General features: G+C 33.7%; 1 protein-coding gene across 8 annotated transcripts in view; it reads right to left on the bottom strand.

Moving 5' to 3' along the window:
- Positions 1–1,804: 1,804 nt before the first annotated feature.
- Positions 1,805–14,116, bottom strand: part of LOC119002244 (NKG2-D type II integral membrane protein-like) — a 44,148-nt gene continuing 31,836 nt past the window's right edge. Inside the window, exons 1-7 of one of the 8 annotated variants that reach the window (XM_037068015.1) lie at positions 11,135–11,398; positions 8,738–8,845; positions 5,376–5,468; positions 5,102–5,176; positions 4,302–4,453; positions 3,880–3,983; positions 1,805–1,948 (exon numbers count right to left, since the gene is read on the bottom strand). In XM_037068015.1, coding sequence (XP_036923910.1) covers positions 1,831–1,948; positions 3,880–3,983; positions 4,302–4,453; positions 5,102–5,176; positions 5,376–5,468; positions 8,738–8,843 — 648 coding nt within the window. In that variant the 5' untranslated portion in view covers positions 8,844–8,845; positions 11,135–11,398 and the 3' untranslated portion in view covers positions 1,805–1,830. Of the gene's footprint in view, positions 1,949–3,879; positions 3,984–4,301; positions 4,454–5,101; positions 5,177–5,375; positions 5,781–8,737; positions 8,846–11,134; positions 11,399–14,116 lie in introns of those variants that run through there. The other 7 variants (XM_037068019.1, XM_037068022.1, XM_037068023.1 and 4 more) reach the window with 7 other exon arrangements.

The raw sequence follows: 14,116 nt of genomic DNA, 5'->3' as shown, positions 1-14,116 counted from the left end.
TTCAAGTAGAAATTCTTTTCTCTTCTAGGCTCCAATTAAAGAAAGCTGAGAACATGTTTGCAATGATTAACTGCCTTTAATCATTGCAAACATGTACAAGATGGTCAGTTTTTTTATGGTAATTTCAAATGACATAGTTTTTGTGTATGTAAGAAGACAGTATATGGAGATGGAATCATTCTTATGTGGGGTATAAAACTGAAAGCAACACGTGAACAAACAAGAAAAACAAAAACTCACAGACGTAGAAAACGACATGGTGATTACCAGAAGCAAGAGGGTGGGGGCAGTAAAAGGAAAAGAGGGTCAGATATGTGACAGAACATGATTTGATTTTGAGTTTTGGATTTACAATGCAATATCCAGGCAATGCATTATTGAACTGTACACTTGAAAACTATATAATTTTATTAACCAATTTCACCCCAATAAATTTTATTGAAGAAGAAGGAAAAAGAGGAAATACTAAAACTTTTGCAGGACAATTTTTTCACTTTATTTAAGAAAGAATTCACTTACCTAAAAATGTGTACCTTTAAAATACTAAGTCTCACATAAGATTTTGTAGTAAATAAGCCATCAATTAAATTTAAACATAATAAGCAAGCAGGACTCAAATATATGACTAGTGGTTAAAAAGGGTAAAGATGAGAAGAAAAATTAAGAAAACATAAGAAGCAAAATATTTCATACATCTCTAATGACTGCAGTTTAAATTTAATTGATGGAAGAAATGGATAAATTCCTTTAAAAATATAATCTTCTAAAACTGAATCAAGAAGAAACAGATCATCTCAACAAACTGATCGCAACCAATGAAACTGGAGCGGTAACCTAGAAAACGTCTAATGATTCACGTTTTAAGTCCACCAAATGCTTCAAAGCTTTAAGTAAAGTCGAGTCACTATATGTGGCTTTACATGGAACACATGTTCTTGGTATTTCTTTAGAGTCTTTTCTCTGTTTAATTACAATAACATATGACCCACAGGGGGCAGAGAATATATGTGACCTGGAGAGAATGAGCTTCTTCACAAATCTGGAAAACAAGGGCTTGGAAATTGTTGTACAGATCAAGAGAATTTAAGCACCTTGCATGACTCTGAAGCGGTCATGGGAGACTCCCCCAGCTGCTGCACACACACAAATACTATTCCAATTGCCAAGGATGCTGTGACCCTAATGATTTGCCCAAATTTCTACTTATTCTACAGGTTTTAACTCAGATCCCATTTTGCCCCCAGAAGTCTTGTAAGGCCTCCTTAAACTCAATTCTTAGTTCCTTTTTCATAGCAGTCAGTACCATGTTCTTATTGTAAGGGATAGCTCAATGTCTGGAAAATTTCTCATGTGCTATAGAAAATTAGTAGTGGTGTTTTGAAAGTTGAGGGTGTTTTTGTTGATTTTTCAACTTTAGAAACATTTCAGAAATAGCAAATGTAATGAATCCTCATATATTTTTACCCACCTTTAAGCATATTTAATTATCAAATGCATTGTGTTTTGAAAAGTTTTAAAAGCCTTATTAGTTTAATATTTGTGAATATTTAATAAAATTATAGTTCAACCACAGGCGTTATCAACAATTTTTTAAACTTAAGAATGAATTTGTTCATCACTCAATAATTTAAAAATTATACACAATATGTTACAGAAGATAAAGTCTTTAACTGTTAGCCTTTTTTGCAGCCGATTAGGGTTTGTGGCATGTCAGGGGAAAAAATAATGAATATCGGTGGAATTTTCTTCTGGATGTTATCTTCATGATGAACACTCAGAGAATGGCACTTTTGCTTTTGAATCCTTTATATTTCATAAACAATAAAGTCTTCACACAATCCTCTGCATGCAGATGTATGTGTTTGGAGTCAAACAGTTTTCTGTGTAACCTTTAAAACTGGAGCCGTAAACCACACAGGTTCCATTCTCCATTTCAACCAAGGTGAGTCTAGATTAGAGAGAAGGACAAGTGACATTTATGACTTCATTAATGCAGAAGAATCAGAGATGAATAATACTTATTTAAATATAGGCAATGAAATAATATTACCTCAGGAGATTTAAGGACTATGCCTGGACTTTCTTAATTTACAGATTAGCAACATGTAGCTAACTCTGATAACAAAAGTAAAAATGTATTGTATTATAAATCATGTGCTGGACTTGGAGACAAACAGGAAATCCCACGCTGTGAACCAAGGCCAGCAGCCGCTAGTGCCCACCCTGGAGCCCCTTAGCAAGAGTTACAGGTTATGCTGAGGCCAGATGCTGCTTGTTTTAGAGATTTTTGCAAAGTCCCCGAGAGATTTTAGGAAAGTTGGAAGTGTGAGTCAAGACAGGCCATTCACATGGGAAAGCCACTGGAAACAGCTTTGGTGGGAATGCAAGTTTGTTGGAGAGGAGTCTCGGGGAATCACTGGGGGAGGGCAAACAATGTGATCCAGGTTGATGGAGATTCAGACACGGTGCCTGGCTGCTGGCTTTGTTCAGAGAACAACTCGGCGAGGAAACAAAGACCTCTGCTAGCACTTCTGTGTGGGAGAAAGCTGTCCCCTCAAGCTTTCCCAATGCTGGACATTTCGGTTCCTCCCTTTATGTCTCTGGTGCCTTTGAAGTTTCTGCTCTAGTACTGGTACTCAGAGGGAGTGAGTCAGAATAATTTCGTGGATGGACCCTTTAAGAGGAAAGGCTGGTAATCATGCAACCATTTGTCTCAACCACAAACTCCCCTGGTCTTTACAGCCAGCAGTTTTGTGGACTTCTCTTTCTGGCATGGGAAACTTGGATCAGAGAATCCTCGTGTGGGGCTGGGAACCATCGCTCCTCAGGGGGTACCTCCACAGCCGAGATATCTCTGCAGTGTTTTTCTGATACTCACAAGGGTGAGATCAGCCCATTCTGTGTTCTACCCCCTTACACCATGGACGTGGCTTCTTCTTTAAATCTCTAGTCATAAGACTTCCATTCAGACAGATTTTAGTGGTTCTAAAAAATGGTTGCTTTATAGTTTAGTTGTAATTTTGATTTGGTTGTTGGAGGATATGAGTGCCATGTTTGTACTCTGCCACCATCTTGACCAGAAGACCTCCAAAGTGGCTTTCTTTTTAATAACCTAAAACTGGGAACTACCCAAATATCCAACAATATATGAAAGAACAAACATACTGAGCAACACCGATAAATGGAAAAGCTCCCAGGCATAAAAAGAAATAAAGTCTTTATACATGCTATGAAGTGGCTAATCTCAAAGTAATATCCTGAGTGAAAAATCCAGGCATAAAAACAATATATACTGCAGAACTCCATTTATATTATTCTGTAATTACAAATGAATCTACAGTGACAGAAAGCAGATTAGTTTCCTGCAGACAGAAAGAAGTAGGTAGAGGGGTGTAAAGGAGGTCTTATAAAGGTGCGAAGAGAACATTTTGCAGGTGATAAATATGTTAATTACCCTGATAGTATTAATGTTTTTTTGATTAATCTATTCATCAAAATTAATCACTGTTGTACACTTTAAAAATGTGCCCTTTATTGGATGCTAATTATATCTCAACAACTCTGGTAATAACTTCATAAAAGAATGAATGTGACACTTAACTTCCCTGCTTTAGACTCCTCATCAGTAGCAGAAGCATGGTATTAGAGCGATCTTGCACAGTACTTAGCACATAGCAGCCAACTAATGGAGCTCAATATCATGGGTATGTGCTGCTCTGCTCCACACAGCACTGAATCTAGTCCCTCAGAGTGTTTGCTTGACTCTATTATCACGCGGGAATGTCCTGCTATTGTGTGAAGGAAACTGTGACAGTTCCAGGATCATAGGAATGGCTTAGAGACAGATCCACAAGGAGACACCTCTCGGTTGAGACTTACTGACTGGGAGAGAGAATAGAGCCATCTTCCCACTGCCAGGATCCATTTGCTGGATTTTGTACGAGTCCCATCCAATGATAGGACTTCACCAGTTTCAGGAAATCCTGTTTGAAATCACAAACAAAGTCAGTTCTCAGAATTTTACTGAATACAAAACCATAACCACGTCATCATCTTCCCAACTCTTAGGGAAAATGCATTCTCTCCTCCAGCATAATTCCAACTTAAATAACACGCATATAATAGCTGCAGTTTTTATTGTTTATTTTTTATGTGTGCTTTGTTCTTTTTTAATGCAGAAGAATTTGGGGTTCATAGGTCTAAGTCTGGTGTCTTTATGTGATACTTCAAGTTCATATTTCAGGGAATTTCTAAATATGTTAGGACTAAATATAGAAAGATGAATTAAAACAGTACTTAACCTGGTCTTCTTTGCTATATATCTTCAGGAGACTGGAATTTTGAGACATACAAGAGGCTTGGCTCTGAAGCCAGCTTTTTCTCTCACTAAAAAATTGGTAGCAGTTGTTTCTATAACATATCCAGTTTTGAGGACATGGGCCACAGTAAGTTCCTAGAAATGGAAAATATGTTATCAATTCCCCACATGTCTGAGTAGGAAGTAAATTTTTTATAGATAAGTTATATAACTTTTTAAATTCTAACTTTAAGATTCCAAATATTAGCACATTATGGTCATACCCAATGACCTAACTCTACTTATTTATAGACAGATAGATTGATAGATATGCTAATGAACTGTTCTCTACTTTTTAAAAGTATTTCCTTATTGTAAAAAATATAATAAAAACTTTAAAAAGCTGTAGTGAATTGTGGATAAGAATCATCTTTCTATACACTTTATTTTTTTTATTAAATGTATTAGTGATCCAACATTGGTTAATAAATTATGCAGGTTTCAAATGTACATTTCTATGATATATCATCTATCCTACATACTTTCTTGGCATCAAGCATTGATACATGCTTAAACCCCATATACACAGATGCATGCAATTTGTAGGAGGAGGAGGAGGCATAGGAGGAGTAGAAGAGATTAACCAAGGAACATATATGTGCATATGCATTGCCCTTGGACACAGAGAATGATTCCTGGGGATGGGCTTATGGAAGGGGGGAAGTGGAAAGATGGAGGATATTTGTAATAGCATGTATAATTAAAATATGAAAATAATGATAATATCAGAAAACTTTCTCTTACCATTCAAAGAAATTGGAGCTGCTTGATTGAATGATGCTATTAAAATAATCATAATCATTAGAAGGTTTTGTGTAGCTGTAACATAGTCCAAACACAAATAAAAATAGTTGACAAGTTTCTAGTAGGTAAAAGTAGGTAAGTTATTAGTAGGTAAAATATAAGAAAACATTATATTTTCCTTGATTGCTAGTTAATGCTGTGTACTTTTGAATGTTAATCAAACTAATACATTGCAATTGTTGGATCACCAGTGCAATCCACTGTTATCACTCACAGTTTATGATTATGGCACTGCATATGGTCACCATCACAATGAAATGGATTCCCATAGCTAGAGCAATGGACCGGGCAAGAAAAAATGGAGATGCTGTCAAAGAAAAAAGAGTGAGAGAGATGAGAGAAAGATTAAAGGGTTCTGGAATTTTTATGTTTAACATAAATGTTAGAGCAATTTTTATGTGGGAGTGATAACAGTGCTTTTTCCTCAATTATTTTTCTCAGAAGAGGTAAAATAAGTTCTTTGTAAATGATTTAAAGTAAGACTATAAAATGTAATAGTACCTCCTATTCCTCTCTACAAATTCTCCAGTTCACCCCTAGAATAAATCAGTTATCATTTTTTAAATTTTCATGGAGATAAAGTAATAAATACAAATAGTTCCTCTTAATCCTCTCTTGAAAACATTTAAGAAACTATAAAATATTCTATCATATTTTTTACTTAAGAAATATCCTACTGAGTGTTCTCTTCATGACTTGTAAAGTTGCCAGATTTTTATAAATAGCTGCTTGAATTGTGCTTCATCACTATATGGACAAAATATCACTATCAACAGACTTTAAATTTTTCCTAATGCATATTTAAATTATTTCTTTGTTTTTGCTATTAATATAATAATATAAATAACATTTTGTACACACCTGTGCATATTTTTTAGTACCTTTCTAGGACAAATTCCCAAAAGGGTATATACTGAGTCAAAGAACATTTGCTTTTTATATTTTTGTAATGATTGAAAATTTCAGTCCAAAAAGGCTATACCTATTCATGTACTACCAAATATAAAAAGGCCTTCTTTCTCATACTTTCCTCATCATTAAATATTATTCACATTTTAAGTGTACAAATCTGGCAACAAATATTATTTTTAAAGTTTTAATTTTATTTCTCTTGTTATAAATAAATAACAAGAGAAAACATCTTTTGCTGTGGTTAAATCATGTTTTCATTTATTTCTTTCAGACTTCTCTTATTTGTATTAAGTAATAGGTTTTATTTCCACTTCTTAGGTAGAGAATATTACTTTTCTTGCCATATGTTTTCCAATACTCACCTGAGATATCACTTTTGTTTTAACTTTATTTATGAAAGTTTGGGGGTGCTACCATGGATAATGGTTGACTTGTTAAAAAAATTTTACTTTCTTTGATATGAATAATACTGCTTTTGCTATTTTGAGTTTATAAAATAAATTACATTCCATCATAACTTATATGATTTCCTTTTTTATTTTGGTCTATATTGTATTTGTGTGTGTGCATGTGTTTATGTGTGTGAAATAAGTGAGGTAGAAACTCAAATTTATAAAATTTTTTCTTTTCCAAAGGGTCACTGAATTTTTCTAATATTATCTGTCAATACATCAGTGTTCTCATTGGTATGAAATACTACCATTAGCAAATAGGGCATTCTTATATATGTTTGCATTTATTCTTTAATCTGTTTTCTATTCAAATGACATGTAAAATATCCTAACTTTTATAATATACTTGAGTACTTACAGTGCCCACAATATTATATTACATTTCTATTCCAAAATATTTTAGTTCTCATTACACTTCAATGTGCCTAATAAGGTTTAAAATCACCTTTTCAAGAACCTGCTATATTTAAAATATAATACATTGGTCTTTCAACAGGATCCCATTAAATGTATAAATATAGAAATAATTTACATCGTTAAAATACTGTCTTTTTTTCTTTTTTTAATTTCTATTTTTATTTAATTCTTGTTCAAGTACAGTTTTCTGTCTTATATTCCCAGCCCTGCCCCCCCCAGTGCTCCCTACCTCCCTCCCATTTCCACCCCCCACCTTAGTTATTGTCCATGTGTCCTTTATACTTGTTCATGTGAGTCCATCCCCTTTTCCCCTATGATTCTCTCCCCTCTCCCCTCTGGACCCTGTCAGCCTGTTCCGTATTTGACTGTCATTGGTCATATAAAATACTGTCTTTTATCCTTGATTAGTTTCTTTTGCCATTATGGATGATGGATGTCTTATGTTCATTGGTACAACTTTAAAGTACAAATTTATTTCCATTATTTTTAAGTAGAAAAATCTATTTCTGATTTTTTGTCTTATAAATATGGCATTTTCCTTTTATCATGTTTTTCTTGTTTTGCAGACAGTTACTTTTTTCCACATTTTTAGTGTTGTTCAAGTACAGTTGTCTCCATTCCCCTCCTACCACTCCCCACTCCCCAGCCATCTCCACTTCCCACCCTTGATCCTACCCCCTTTTGGTTTTGTCCATGTGTCCTTTATATATGGCCCTGAAAACCTTTCCCCCTTTCCCCCCTATATTCCCTCTCACCTCCCCTCTGGTTACAGTCAGTTTGTTTTTAATTTCAATTGTAGGTAGTTGATTTTCACATCTTATTTTCAATCAGGTCCACACATCAAATTTCCTTATTTTTTGTCAGTTTTTGGGTTGTTGAAGTTTTAAAAATATTTTATTTTAAATCATATATTTTTCCTAGTAATATTAATTTCAGCATTTTTATTGTAATTTCTGATCATTTGCTTTTTTTCTTTCCTTGGTTATGCACATTGGCTACTACCAGCAAAATAATCAATATTAATCAACAATAATGAGAATAAAAATTCTTGCCTTTTCCTATCTACAATGAAAATAGTGTTAGCATTTATCAAGAAGCATAATGACAGCTTTTGAGCATATATCTTAAAGGCAGTATTTATATTTTAGATGCTTTGAAAATTAAGTTCTTTTAAATTAAGGATTTATTGATTTTTTATTCTAAATCTTTTCAACATTATGCACATGATATACAATCTCTGATTACTACCGCTGACATGTTTTCTATAATTAACTCTTGAAAGTGAGACAATTTGATGATCATTTATTTTTTCACATATAATCAAAACTTGTATGTTTCAGTAACCTCCTGGTTTCCTTTTTGTGTAATCTTTTTCAGTCTTCACCTTCAATCATATTTTTCTTGATAAAGTACAGGCAGCGTATCCTCGTCACTGCGCAGTGGCCTTTCTGTGAATCGCAGTCAAGTCCCTGCTGCCGCGCTGTTCAAAGACGCACCACTGACGGGTGTTGTGTATTTCTCTTCTCTTCTGTCCATTCGCCCCTCCTGACAGCTGGCTGTTCAGTGAGCCCCTAGAAACTGCAGTCTCGGTGGTCATTATCTCACCTCTTTGATGGGCATGAAAAGCTCACCAATTCAACACTTTCTTCTCACTTTGCACATATTCCAAGTGACGTCAAACTTAATCTCACTTCTGCTTTTCTCATGACGGCAAAATTAGACTGAATGTTTATACCTGATGAGCTCATAGTTTCCAATTTTCACCTGAAGATGGCGAATGGAATGTAGTACTTACGGGTTTCCCCAGATGTGTTTGTGATCAATGTAGGTCTTTTCTTTTGTCCTGGTATAGAAGTACCACGATTTCCGAGTTTAAATTTATAATTGTGGGATTCACTCATCTCTGGAGAAACACAAAGCAGGCCAGTATGAGTCATGACTTTTCTTCTGCAATCATTCAATTTTAAACTTTAACTTGTTATTTCTATTCTTTACCTTTTAAAGTATAACATCAAGTTAATTTTGTTTTATATTTTTCATTACTGTATTTTTCACTTTATAACATAAATAAAATCATACTTATTTTGTAACAAAATATCTTAGCAATATCTTATGCACTATTAACATAAATGCATCATAACCATGAATTAAATCTAACATTAAAATAAAGACTGTGTAGAGAAAAGATAGGGTCTTAGGGAATTAAACATGTATCTAATTTACAGAGCCACATTTACTAATTTAATAACTTCACAAATTGCACAAAAATTAAAAAAGAAAGAAATGGATGAAAGAAGGAACAAAAGATGTCAATACACTGTGGTATGGCTACTCTTAAAAGTGAAATAAAATAATATGCACTTGTTATCAATAACATCAATCACACAATAAACACTTAGTCAAGGCTAGTGTGTCTAATTTTCTTCACAGTGAAGAACACACAAAAATAAAATAGTGTAGTCTAAAACTTGAGGGTGAAGACAAAGAATTTTGCATCTGAACAAAACAAGTTAAAAAATCATTTTGTTCTCTTCTTGAAATGAAACAGTAAAAAGTATTAAATATGTAAAAGCTTTTTATAACTGAAATGTTCATCTTCATTACCCTTGAGATGTAAAATTAAACTAAAGCTGTATTGTATAATGTTATAATATATAATGTATGTATGATGTAAATATTATGTTATGAATAAAGAAATTGAATTTTAGAAGTGGCTAATGTGGCATTACTTATTTAAAATAATGCCACCCCTGATTTATAATACTTTTAGTACTATGCTTTGTTTAAGAAACACTTTAAAATATATGTCATTTTATTTGAGTATCACAGAAATCCACTAAGATAAATATCAGATGTTTTATAACTATAGTTCACATAAAAATAAAAACTTAGGTACATAGATGCTGTATTACCCCAGACCTCAGAACTAGAGACTGGTAAAAGTTTCACTGAAATTCAGTTCTTCTAACTCCCAGTTCTGACGCTGTCACTGTTTCAGACTCTGCCTCGAATTGGGAGCGTTTACTGTAGGTAGTTAAGAAAGTCAAGGAGGACCACGCTTTCAAGTTTTCAAGGACTTGATTTAAATATAATGTTAACATAACATGACATGAATATAAAATGAATTTAAGTCGGTCTGAATAAATCACTTTTTCGATATGCTAGTATCAAATTCTGGATACATTGAAATTATACATAGGCCAAACTACACATTTATGTGGAAAGAACACACACATGTTGTGATGGGCCCACCGATCTTGGACCAACCCCATTATATAATTATGACTTCTCACCTATGACAGAAATGAATCCAAATTATTTGTTACTGAATAAAGTAAATCACATTATTTTTTTGAATGGAAAATGAGAATACAGAGAAATTTCCTCCTTGAATATATTTAAAAAGGAACGAATGAAAATGAGAAAATACAAAGCCAGGTAAATAATTTCTTAAATTCATCTTGCTTACAAAATGGTAAAAATATATTATGAGTTTTAAAATTTGCTTACATTAAGATACTTAATAGAAACACATTTTTCATCACTGATATTGAGTGACAACACTCATAGGTTTCTATTTATACTTGTTTATTTAATTTAGTTATAATTGCTTTCAGCATATCATTTACTAAGGTAATCTTAAATTGGTTTGTATAGTAACATTTTACACTGTCTAGCAGAGCTCTCAGAAAATATAACTATTTAATAAATATACATAGTGTTTAGATTGTAAAATAAAATGTTTCATATTAAAATGTATAGTTGAAAGCAAGAGATATAATTTATTTTATTTTGTAATTAAAGTTGTGTATTACATAAACTAAGTACCTTGCATAAGAGCACAACATTTTCTCATAAAAGTGAGAATTCAAATTGAAATTCAATTTTTTCCAAAATGTAAAGATTCATTCTTGTAGTTTTGTTTAGAGACAAGACTTCATCTTATAGAAACACCATAACTTTCGATTCTTAAATGTTTATCCTAATTATCTTTCATTGAATTAAGAAAGAGCACACTTCATAAGTAATAAGCATCCCTTGCCTTCAGTAATTCTATTTAAACACTCAAGAAACAATAAGAATTACTTCGTTGCATAAATATTTTCAGAAATTTTCTTGAGGTTCAAATCTCCAGAATCCCTCATTTCTTGAATAATAGTTCTCAGAAACATTTAAACACAGAGACACACACCTGATCAGAGAAGAAACGTCCTGCTTCCCGTGAAAATTTTAGGCATGTCTTGAGCTCCCAATTTAGAACTGAGCCAAGAGACGTCCAATCAATTTTGATACCCGAGATAAATATGAGAAACGTTATTTTAATCTCATTTTCCTGTTAAAAAAAACAGCACAAGCCACAGTACTTCCTTCTGCTCCTCTGCTACACAAGCATTTTAATAAGTGGAGAAATAAATCTAATGACTTAAAAGTGATGAATAGATTGGGAAAAAGTGTACTTGAGTTTTGAAAAACAAATGGTAAAATTACATAATCTCTGAATCAAAAGTAAAAACGTTTAGTATAACTCCACCCCCATATTCTTACTGGCTGACATTGAGACACTGCCTGGTGATGGGTGGTTGTCTTCGTTATTTACTAGGTGAGTGCTCAGTGTATTAAGGGCTTGAGACATCAATACATTTATCATATAAAAGATTTTTATGTGTCCTTCGGGCATGTCCTAGCAAGAACCTGTAAGACAATGGTTTAGAATGGCACTATACAGGTCAATATAACAGAACAATTCAAAGGAATTGTTACTTATGGTTGTTACTTATGGAGGTATTGCATGAACAGTATGATTAGCAATAAATGAGTAATTAAAAAAGGGTTAAAACTACTGTGTGAAAAAGAGAAGAAATTAAATAAACATGTTAATCATCCTGTATATATGCTATTATAAATTTGAGTGGCATTATGTATGCTGTAATATGTAGGTTGAAACTAGAGAAATATTTTTATGTTTATCAACATAGATATGTATGCACACAAACATAAAATATATGTATGGCATTATATGTATTTATTTATAATCTTTGAATTATGAAATATAAGAGTGTACTAAAATAAAAATTCTATGATAAATCATCATATGTTTAGCTTAAATAATGATAACGTTTTGCCAGTAATATTTCACTTCTGATACATGTGGATGTCTCAGATAAATCTCTGATTTTAAGTAGGGTCCTTTTCTCCTCTTTTTTGTGTAAATATCACTTAATATACTACTCCCCCTCTATTATTCAAAACCATACCACAAAATTTTATGTCAAAATAATAACATAATCAACTAATGTCTTAATGTTCTGATATCTAGCTACTCACAATTTCTGTTACATTAAAAAAATGACAAGGAAGCTGCCCCAGCCAAGGAGCTTAAAGATACAGAATGACTAAATGTAATGGATAGGAGGATGGATCGAAAAGGGACATTAGGTAAATATATTAAGAAGGTCTGAATATAATGCATTCTTTATTTAACAATAGTGTATCGATATCAGTTCACTCTCTGACAAATGTACCATTTGACATAACTGCTGTTACATAACCGTTAGCAATAAGGGAAACTGGACATACAGGGTGTGTGCAAACTGTGCCACCATTATAATTTATTGTAAATTTAAAAATATTCAGAAGTGGAACATTTACTTACAAAATAAGTAGTTGGAGGTTCTTTTGTATGTTACTATGAAAATAAAGATAATAAATATACATAGTAAAAAGAAAACTCCAGAAGGAAATAGCTAAAAAGGCAGAGTTACTCATATTTCTTCTTTTTTAAAGATTTTACTTATTTATTTTTAGAGAGAGGGGAAAGGAGGGAGAAAGAGCGGGAGAGAAACATTAATGTGTGGTTGTCTTTTATGCATCCCCCACTGGGGACCTGGCCCACAGTGCAGGCAAGTGCCCCCAAAGGGAATCAACCTGGCAACTGTTTGGTTCCCAGGCCAGCACTCAAGCCACTGAGCCACACTAGCTGGGGCAGAATTACTTATAATAACTGTCACTGAATACGTGCACGTGAAAACAAATTTAAATCAGTAAATCCTCATTTTATTTAATCAATGAGGTAGTTTTGAGCAATAATCTTTAGCTAATAGAACAAACAGACACTTTGCTTACTATGCATGATATGTGTGAGATAAGATTAACACAGGCTGCTTCTGCAGCTAAAATAATTTTGATGAGATCAGTAGGTTTTTTAAATTCTTGCAAATGGATAACGAGCCAACTAGAATTCACAGAAGAAATATAATAAACTTTCAAAAAATAAATCATTATCACATACAAAATCTCCTAGACAGTAGGAAGAAGAAAAATAATTTCTATTTCTTTCACTAATAATAGAATGACCTTGATATCATTTTATATTAAATTTTTTGAATATGTAAAATTTAAAATTTATTCATAATGAAAAAATAATAAAACAGACTGGGGGAGATGCCCATCAAGTTTAATGAAAGGTCAATATCGGTAATACCTAAAGAATTCTCTCAAACTTAATGAGGGAAAAATATCAAGATTTAGTACATACATTGAGAGAGAATTTAAGTAGATGAGTAATAAATAGTGTTAGTAGAGGGTGGAAGGTCAGTTGGAGACAGCTGAGTTTTCCTTGTCAGCCAAGCTGGTGACAGGGGGAAGTTCTTGGGCCCCAGGTTACAGGTGAGAACTGGGAGAAGGGGGCACATGCGCCAGAGTTGTCAAAACAGTGGCGGGGGCAGGTAATGGACCAAAGAGGTTTATCAGTCCAGCCTGGGGAGAGGAGGGACTGGAAGGGAGGTGGACCCACCAGAAGCATGCAAAAGTTTGGGAAGTTGACTGGTCATTTTGAGAAAGCACCTGGCCCATCACACATATAAACTAATATACTCCCAGGGGAACAAAGAAACACCCTCTTTCCCTCTTCCTCATGACCTGGGCTCACATGGTGCAGGTGGTTCTCTCCATGTGGCCCATGGCCTCCATTAAGGAATCTCTCTCCGTCTCTCTGGCTGACCTCGTGATGCTTTCACCCATGCATGCACATGCTCTTTCCTGTGAGTACACAACCCTGCAGTCCTAGCAGTTGCATGGCCCATGTGTGTGCTGGCTCCACACCCAGGTCCCAAGAAGAAGCTGGAAATGAACAGCAGAGGGGAACAAGCTATGCTACAAGGATGGGGCCTATGAC

Source organism: Sturnira hondurensis, unplaced genomic scaffold (assembly GCF_014824575.4).
Source record: "Sturnira hondurensis isolate 20B ecotype Veracruz unplaced genomic scaffold, ASM1482457v3 Scaffold0017436, whole genome shotgun sequence".
NCBI lineage: Eukaryota > Metazoa > Chordata > Mammalia > Chiroptera > Phyllostomidae > Sturnira > Sturnira hondurensis.
The sequence above is the reverse complement of the archived record's forward strand: the minus strand, read 5'-3'. Positions and strand labels throughout refer to the sequence as shown.